The 10,091-nt window shown below is 35.9% G+C and overlaps 1 protein-coding gene across 1 annotated transcript; it reads right to left on the reverse strand.

Annotated features, from left to right (window-relative positions):
• Positions 1-1,506: 1,506 nt before the first annotated feature.
• On the reverse strand, positions 1,507-9,449 carry LOC113114007 (protein RMD5 homolog B-like). Its single transcript, XM_026280684.1, has 10 exons — positions 9,344-9,449; positions 8,018-8,233; positions 7,035-7,177; positions 6,184-6,321; positions 5,976-6,076; positions 5,460-5,626; positions 5,090-5,255; positions 4,344-4,446; positions 3,564-3,718; positions 1,507-3,100 (listed from the first exon to the last, which is right to left on the reverse strand). The coding sequence occupies exons 2-10, from the start codon at positions 8,181-8,183 to the stop codon at positions 3,037-3,039; spliced, it is 1,203 nt and encodes a 400-aa protein (XP_026136469.1). The 5' UTR covers positions 8,184-8,233; positions 9,344-9,449; the 3' UTR covers positions 1,507-3,036.
• Between the last annotated feature and the right edge of the window lie 642 nt (positions 9,450-10,091).

Below are 10,091 nucleotides of genomic sequence, written 5' to 3' on the forward strand. Positions count from 1 at the left end.
GACAGAAATGGTTCTTGACTCGAGAACGAGTCAATCTTTTGTTCGTTATCTGGCTCGGTGTTCATCTTCAGTTCTCTCTTCACAGCAGTTCAGTCAGTGTACTGTTTGAGTAAATGAATTACTCCGGGATATTGGTTTGTTTTAACTCAGAGGGAGGGTCAGCCACGTTAAAAAATGTAACAGCTTAAGTCATTTGTGGATTAATGCTTATTGGAGACCTGAACCGCTTCAAATGATTCAGTTCGATTTAGTGAACCGGTTAAATCGAATGATTTGTTCATGAACGCGCTCACAACAGACCCGGAAGAGAAGACAATGCTGAATAAAGTTGTAGTTTTTGTTATTTTTGGACAAAAATGTATTTTCGATGCTTCAAAAAAATCCTAACTGACCCTCTGATGTCACATGGACTACTTTGATGATGTTTTTCTAAACTTTCTGGACATGGACAGTATACCGTACACACAGTTTCAATGGAGGGACTGAGAGCTCGCTGACTAAATTTAAAATATCTTAAACTCTGTTCCGAAGATGAACGGAGGTCTTACGGGTTTAAAACAACATGAGGGTGAATTATTAATGACACAATTTTTGGGTAAACTAACCCTTTAAGTCCATGAGACCGAAAGTCCACATGAAGTGCACCATTTAGGACAGGCCCTATTGGGACACATACGGTCTAGTGGACTTAACGGACACGTACACTCGGCGGCCACTGGAACTCCGCAAGACCGAAAGTGCACGATTGTTCCCTTTGGGACAGAGCCTTTGTGTGCAAACATTGGAGGGTCTCAATTTCATTCAAGAAACCGGTGTTTCCATAGAAACTCACAGACGTCACTGTAAGGTGAAAACCTGTAAAAGGGTGGTGAGATTTAGAGTGAGATCCTTAATGGGAACATTTGCCCTACACTGTGATCACATTGATAAATGCAATTTTGACTGACGTTTTATTACGTCCGTTTAAAAAAAAAAAAACTAACAGTATAAACAAATATTTCTGCAAAACTATTTCTTATTCCCATAATATATATATATATATATATATCGATTGCCTCAGTTTAAGCCCTTACAGGTTCCCCAGTGAACTGAGGTTTCCCTCTTGTGGGAGTAAAGGGTCAACATCTCATTTAAAACAGTTTGCTATTGTTTTCAGTTTGCATTTTTATGTTTATAATTTTAAGACAACACAAATAATGCGCCCAAAATCACTGATACACAGCAATTGTTATTAACAGTTTTTATGTTTTGAAAGAAGTCTCATATGCTCATCTTAGCTGCATTTATGTTGTCACACAGTAAAAAGAGCACTATTGTAAAGTAATATTACAATTGAAGATGATTCCTATGATTGTACAGCATCATGTTTCATTGATTTTCAGCAGCAATTACCCCAGTATTAAGTGTTCACTATTATCAATATTGAAAACAGATGTGATGCTTAATATTTTTGTGGAAACCATGATACATATTTGTGTGTAGAGCCAGACAAAAAAAAACTCAAACTTTGAGTACAAATCTTTTTATTTTTTAGATGCAAACATATTGTACTTTTTGAAGATCAATATTTACAATAGTTGCCTTGCAGATGTTAGCAGAGAAAGCAGAGTCATTACTCAATCACTGAATGAAAACTAAAACAAAAAAGCACTTCCTTAAACCCATGTTTTAACCCACAGTACTCTGCTTTGATCTTACAGATTGATTTCCAGGAGGTAATAAATGATTGTCTACTAAAAGAAAAAACAGACAATGTTTATTATCAGCACGTCACTGGCCACACAGCACTACTACACGCCTCTTGAAGGTATTAAACAAGATGACGGCAAAAAAATAAAATCAGACATCATTCGCCCAAGAACGAAGCTATGCTGGTACATGCCCGACCTTCAAGAAAGTCAAAGAGCCAGGGAGGATTTAAAGAACATCCTGATGGACAAAATATTATTCGACCGTCTCCCATCACCTATACACATATAAACAGGGTGAGCTTTTACGTTCAGGGATGATGGGAAACACCTGGAAACTCTTGTCTTGATTGGGAACATTAAAACACAGTCAGTCTACCATCAACTGTACATTAATGTATTAATGCATTTCTCGAATCAACACATAGACCCGTTTTGATTATGGAAGTGGAGAAGCCTGGAGCTGCAAGTCCATTCAACTCCATGATAAAACAGTTTGTTTGTGCATTTAAATACATTACATATGTAATAATACTAATGAAAAGTTATACCATCACAAATCACTGCTGTATATTAATGAAACATTATTATTTTATTTTTTTAAATACACAGAGCAAGACACATGGCTTGGACAAGGAGGTTTTCTCAGACATCAGATGGGTGCAAGGAACAAGAACACAATCTGCACAAACAAATCCTCAGATTTCAGATTATGAATATTCACACTAACACACATCAAACTAAAACGCCATTCGATCCAATTACGCCTTTACTATACTGGAAAGAGAGACGCGATTCATTTAAAATCCACGAATCCTTATGTCACTCTTAATATACACACTGAAAAGCCCTTTCTACCATGTACACGTGTGAAGAATCCCCATTCATGTATTTAAATGTGATCTCAAAAGAGGAAACCATGAATATATTCCGGCAAGAAGTCACCCACACAGATGCATCACGCCCATTTGCTTAATAAGAGTCACAAAGAAAGAAAAAGAGAGGCGTTATACCATGGAAACTTACAAAAATACTCGGCAATTAAAACAAATGGAGAGGAAGCGAAATGCGAACACACACACGTTCTTGTAAAAGCCTATTCATACTAGGCTGTTAACAAACGAATGATCCACAAAGATCGTTTTCCTCGTTAGGTACTGCCTCAGGTTCTACAGGTATGTAGCCGTGGCCATTGCCTCTGTAAACTAAAAGCTTTGGAAAGGGAAGTGTTTGCGTTGCGGGGAGAAGCCGCCACAGAAGGCTTGTCATGCCTGTGAATGAGGATCATTCGAAAAGCGGCTCCAAAAAGCCTTTAACACGACTTTCAGCTACGCTCCGAAAAAAGACATCAGAAGAAGACCTGTTTGGCATCGGAGGGATTCTGCTCCATTGGACAATATGGGCATTTAAGCCTGAGAAGAGAGAGTTTACGACATTGTAATCAAGGAATATCAGCATTAATACTGCATAAAAGATTAATTTCCATACATTTATTGTGGCAACACTTTGTTTTATGGAGACCTTGTTACTATTGTAAACTAACCCAAGCAACTAACCCAAAAGTAAATACATGTAGTTATTAAATAATACACCACAGTTGTTATTTGTGTAATTATAATCTAAAAATGTCACCTCAAAATACATTTTAGACGAGGGATTTATTAAATCATACAGTGAGTACCTGGCTTAAGTTAAGTTATTTGCAATCATCTGTCAATCAACTATGGCTACTGGTGCTAATGCTGTAGCAACAGCTGCAGTCTGCACTTTAACCCTGGTTAAATAACCATCAGGCATCAGGTCTGGGGTCTGTTTGCTAGCACTGATTAAACTTTAAACGTAATGTAGAATGTGATGCATATGTCAGAGTCTTACTTTCCAGCATTGGTGAGTTTGTTAAGCGCGTCTCTGGATATGACATGCCCACAGATGAGCTTCATGGGTGGATTGCTCTCTGATGTCTGCTGCCTCAGGATAGGACAGGCAAACACAGAGTGATACCAGCAGTTCTTCCCCAGATCTATTTCAATCTAAACACATACACACACACAAACAGCAGCGATGAACAGATGAGGCATTAATGTATTTAAAATGACCACACTTATTAATAATAATAATTAGCAGATATATCAGCAAATAAAAGTAGGCATCAAGCACCTATCAGACACAGAGCAATTAGTCAAGCCAGCTGCAATCAAAATCTGAAATCGAACAGTCTGAAGAGGGAAATGAACAAAAGTGTCATTTATCATTCATAATTTTGGTAGTTCATTGGTTTAAATTTGACAAATGAAAATCGCTTTCTTTTTTTCATATCTTTGCTGGTCTTGAATTATGAAAGTTCACCTAAAAAAGCACCTTGTGTTGGCTAAATAAATTTTGAAAACCTGCTTCAGTTTATTTTGTTGTGTACTTAATTATTTGTGTTCCATAATTAATTACCAGAGAAAAGAAAAGTCAAAAAAAAGAAAGACCAAAGTATTAGTATCAGTAAATGTTGTTCTAGTAAGTGATTGGTGCATCCCTATTTATAATGTAAATGTAAAAACAATTCATGTAATTAACAGATTTCAACAAAACCTTTGAAATGTTTGAAACCTTCAGAAAAAGGAATATGATTGAATAAAAGCATTAAAGGGAAAGAAAGAGACCTACTGGCAGCTCATCCTTATGCGTCCAAACACCACTGCACTGTCTCTGTTCAATAACCTGTTTGATGTTCATGAGCACTGGCAGCGCCATACAGCCGGACGCAAAACTGAGGGAGGATTCAGTAATTAAACAATCATTCGTCATTCACTCAATACAAATGAAAAAAAAAAAAACCATGCATGTCTAAAACAGAGTACATTGGTCATTCGATTAATTTAAATCTAATTAACTATATGGTATTACAAATAAAAAAATATTGTTCTTTTTAGCAATTTAATATGACCCCTTAAAAAAAAAAACATTTAAGCTGAAAACAGAAATTTTCAATAATTGTAATAATTTTACAATATGGCTGCTTTTTACTGTATTTTTTATTAAATAAATCCCATCTTAGCAAGACAAGTGGCTTTTTTCAAAATCATTTAAAAATCTTACCCCAAGATTTTTTACATTTACATTATGCCGACAAATAAAACACTGAATAGACATTGCAAAAAGTGGCATTTCAAGTTAAAACTTTGAAATATTTGAATTTTAAAAGCATGCCTTTGGACTCTTTTTTTATTCCTCTCCATGGAGCACCATGTAAAACTTTCATAAAACTTCAACACATTACTGAATTGAGTGGTTCCTAAAATAGTCCTGCCATCTATTTAATAATTGGTTATGGGCCATATTGCAAATCCTACAGGACCGGTAGAAATCTTAGGACTTGTTAAAGCAGAGTGTAGCAGAGATTTTTTTCAGACCTGACACTGAGTGGGGACTCCACAGAGAGTCCAAGAAGAGAGCAAGCATCTCGTGTGAAGATGTTACAGATCTCTGCCCACTGATCCGTCTCCAGCAGACTGCGGTACGGAGAGTTCTCGATCCCGTGGCGGAGGTACACTAAACTACCCATTAAGATCTGAATATCTAGTGAGCACACACAAACAAGACTCAGACGTTATCCTAAACTTTAGGCATAACATTGAGTCAGGTAGTGTAATACAGAACAAAATAACTGCATCAATGATGTAATTGATAAAACAGCCTCAATGGTGCTTCAGTTCCACCCATATGTTTATAAAAATAAAGCCTAGTTGTGGTTCATGAATTCCGGCCTGAACCTTTCCTCACCTCTGTGATGCTGCGAGGCAAACGGTTGGAAATGCCGTGCGTACTGTAAAGCTTCCTGCTGTTTGCTGATGCCCCCGTTGAGCAGGCTGATGAAGTAGAGTCTGTGGAGCTTGAACTCAAGGGTGCTGTTTAGATCCAGCAGCCGCTGACGGTTTGTCACCGCCCACCTACCACAGCAATCATACAACCAAACAAACAATTACAACGAGTAATCTCAAATCTACAATCCACATATTTAAGCCACGCGTAATCAAATTCACTGTTCTGACAAAAAAAGACTGAGAGGATGTGGATAAATAGACCATCCAAAGGTTTTGGACTCATTAGCTCATTATTATTATTATTATAGAAATCTTTTGTGATATTATAAATGTCCATATAGATATATCACTTTGATTGATTTAATGTGCCCTAGCTGAGCAAAAGTATTTCTTAAAAAAGGAAAACTTTTGAAAGGCCTTGTACACAAATAAAAATAAAAGCCAGAAGTAGAAAGCAAACGGATGTGATACATACTCTAAAGCTGGTCTGAGATCTTGTGTTCTTAAAGCCTCTAAAATGCGGTTGAGCTCCAGAAATGGCTGTTTCATGCTCATGTCGATTACTACACCAGACTCCTGTCAGTTCAGATTAACACACTACATGTTAGCGCTGGGGACAAATTGTCAACAAAATACACGAGCTGAAAAACTCACAACAGAAATGCTACAAAAGAAACTCCTACCTGACAGAGATCCTCTGCAACACTCAGCATGCCTTGTCGATAAAGATGTTCAACGATGGTTTCACTGAGATATTTCTGCCTCTCTTGAGAGTCCCAGACATTCTCAGTTACAACTGCACTTACCTCCGCATCAAAATTCTGTGCAAGAAAACAGCAGAAACAGGTAACCATTTAGAATAAGGTTCCATTAGTTAATGTTAGTTAATGTATTAATTAACATGAACAAACAATGAATAATACATTTATTACTGTATTTATTCATCTTCGTTAATATTAGTTAATGAAAATACAGTTATTCATTGTTAGTTCATGGTAATTCACAGTGCATTAACTAATGTTAACAAGCACAACTTTTGATTTAAATAATGCATTAGTAAATGTTGAAATTAAAATGAACTAAGACTTATAAATGCTGTAGAAGGATTGTTCTTGCTTAGTTCATGTTAACATAAGTAGTTAACTAACATTAACTAATGGAACCTTATTCTAAAGTGTTACCCAGAAACATATTAGACAAAACTTTGAGGTGATTGATTTACTAAAAAAAATTAAATCACAAGTCAAATTTGATCATCAAACAGGTACACATTTCACTTTTAACAGACAGAAAATATAGAGGAAAAGAGAGGAAGACCTCATTTGAAGATATTTATTCAATCAAACATAATATATTTTATCCTTCACTAGTACGTATTTTTGTTTTTATTTTAAAATGAACATTTTATTTTCTGTAATATAAATATTTATCATAAACAACCCCCAGTTTGGGAGACTCTAAGATAAAATGTTGTTAAATTGAATGTCCATTTAATACTTGATTAAATTAAACAATTAAGTTTACAAATTCTTACTCTGTCAATTGCTTTGCCCACTTTTGACACACTGCCATGGATGTCCTTGTGCCTGGAGGCAAGCATCTGCACGGTTTCTTTGATTTCCTTGCAGCACTTGGCCATTGTTTGATGGAGCACTGACAAATCTGCATCTTGAACACCTAGAGTTGAAATGGAGTATGATGAAATATAACAACTCTGTGAACTTTGATCTAAACAGACATATGCTACTGTGACTCATCTCTGTAACGGAGTTATGCTTATATAACCATCTACAAATCTAACGTGTGGGCTAGAGGTTATACAGCTGAATGCAGTTTTTCCTGTGTTTTTGTATGTTTGTTTGCACTGCAGGCTTTTATTTATGCAGGCATCTAAAGTACATCTATTGTTCATGACTTAACATCACTGAATTGGCTTTTTTCAAAGCTGTAAAAGCACTTGGTTGACTTCCTCCTCCTCTTCTTTAGACTTGTTTTCATGTACAAGCACTGACTTGTGAATCACTCTCTCACACAAGCTGACAACTGGTGACATGGAAAAAAAAATGTATGCAACTTTTTCATCTCAGAATTCTGACTTTTGTTCTTACAATTGTGAGTTTATATCTCACATTATGTATCATACAGACATAAACTCCAAATTCTGAGAAGAGAAGTCTGAAATGTGAGATATAATCTTCCAATTTTGGGAAAAGTCAAAATTATAAGATATAATCTAAGAATTGAAAAAAGGCAGAATTGAGAGATAAAGTGAGAGAAAGTTGCAATTCCCTTATTTTTAATCAATTTTTTTTATTCTATGGCAGAAACAAGATTTCATATTTTCCAGTTTCTTTATACTTATTTCTGTAATGTGTGCCATTCAGATTAAATCTCCAAGCATTCACTTCATCCGTTACTCATGGCTGATTTATGGCCTAAAGTATAGAAACTAAACTACTAGATGATCATATTGCACCAAAGCCCAAAATTTGGTGTTCAAGTGGATTCTAAGCTCACCATAGGCAACCAATTGACTTCTCAGCTCACAGACGTTCCTCAGGAGTTCATCCAGCCTTTCCTCTGACTGATGTCCATATGTGACGAACCTGTGTAGCACCTTCTCCAGCTCTCGTTCCACAAAACCACACTGCTCCATCAGCACAGCGTTACAGCTTTCACACATACACACACACACTCACTCACTCACACACACACACACACACACACATAGTCCTGCAAAACAGGAAAACGTAGAAATCAATCTCATATACAGATCTCGATACTACTACCTTATAAACCCTGCATAAATCTTCTGTTCTTTAGTTGGTCAATTCCAGGTATTAGTGTGGGGGGAGGGGGGGTCACAATTATAACAAATTTGTCAAGGTGTGCAAATACTCTGGTTTGGTCAATCATGACACACAGTGAATTACAGCAGAATTTTAAGTTTAACTGTTTTGATAAATGACAAGATTTTAACCAAGCATTTCAGAGAAGCTCATTTGTCAAATTAATTTGTTAGAATCATATGAATCGTCTGAATGGTCCTCACAGCTAACAACTTGTTTGTGAGACTGAGGGTTGATTAAATAAAGCCAATGGGTCAGTAAATGATTTTTAGAGATAAGAAGATCTGATCATAAATCTGAGCCAAAAGTCTGACTCAACCCTTAGAACAAAAAATAAATACAAATCTTAGGATTCCTACATTTTAGACATACAATACCTATCAATATGTCATTTTAAGGTTAGCAGGCAGGCACTCATAGGATATTATTCCAAGGATTTAGGCTTAAAGGCCTGTTGTCATAAAAATAAACAGCCTAGAAAGACTGAAATACTTTTTACACAACTAATCCTAACTGGAATTAAATGTCACTCTAAAATGCAATACTTTATTGACGCATAATTAATCAGTCATAAAGGACTCTGAATGAATATAAACATGAATAAACGTCCTTGAACTTTTCAGTTCAAAACAAAAATAGCCTATGCAGCCCAAACACAGCAAAATGATGAGCCACAATAGCCCACAGCTATTATTCCCAATTTGTTTTAACTGTTTCAATAATACACTGCAAATAAATGTATGTCTAACTAAAGAAAACTGTAATAATCTCTAAACTTGTGCGTTGAAATGAGCAACTGTAGGATCAAAACAATCAGTTAGCTTGTTAGCATAGCCACCAATACATCTAAGTTAGCCATACGAACCAGTCTAAAATTCAACATGCACTTTGACACTAACGAATCCATTAAAGTATGTCACTCTAGTGCTGACCTCGAGCGAATTTTAGAAGGCTATATTAAACGCGTAAATTAAATAACACATGATGTTCTTGCCTGTTTTGACACCACTTCACCAGCAGACGTCCCTGAAGCGATGCCTTGACTCTTGTTCTTCTGCAGCGATGCACTTGTTTGACGCTCTGCTGCCACCTGCGGCCTGGAAGGGGAATGTATTTACCTCAAGAGAGCAACAAAGTACAAAAACTTTTGATATGCAAGTACAAATGACGCTTGGACCAGTTTTAATGTTCTTAGCTGGTTAAAAGTGTCTATAAAACCAGCAAACTAGAAGAGTTCAAGTTCAAAACAAACTATAATGAACAAAATCTGAGGAAATATGCTTGTACTCACGGACTTCAGATATATAAACATATGTTAACATGGACCACAAATCCAGTCATAAGGAGATTTTGGTTCTTCTGAAAGCTGAATAAATAAGTGTTTCATTGGTGTATGGTTTGTTAGGATAGGAAACTATTTGGCTGAGATACAACTATTTGCAAATCTGGAATTGGTGCGAAAAAAATAAAATCGAAATATTGAGAAAAATGCCTTTAAAGTTGTCCAGATGAAGTCCTTAGAAATGCATATTAGTAATAAAAATAACGTTTTTCTATATTTATTGTAGGAAATGTGCAAATTATCTTCATAGAACATGATCTCTACTTAATATACTAATGATCTTTGGCATAAAAGAAAAATCGCTAATTTTTACCAATACAAATTGTTGGCTATTGCTACAAATACACCTGTGGGACTTGAGACTTAAGTTTTGTGGTCCAGGAGTTTTTCATAGGATCCA

This window comes from Carassius auratus, chromosome 14, assembly GCF_003368295.1.
Source record: "Carassius auratus strain Wakin chromosome 14, ASM336829v1, whole genome shotgun sequence".
NCBI lineage: Eukaryota > Metazoa > Chordata > Actinopteri > Cypriniformes > Cyprinidae > Carassius > Carassius auratus.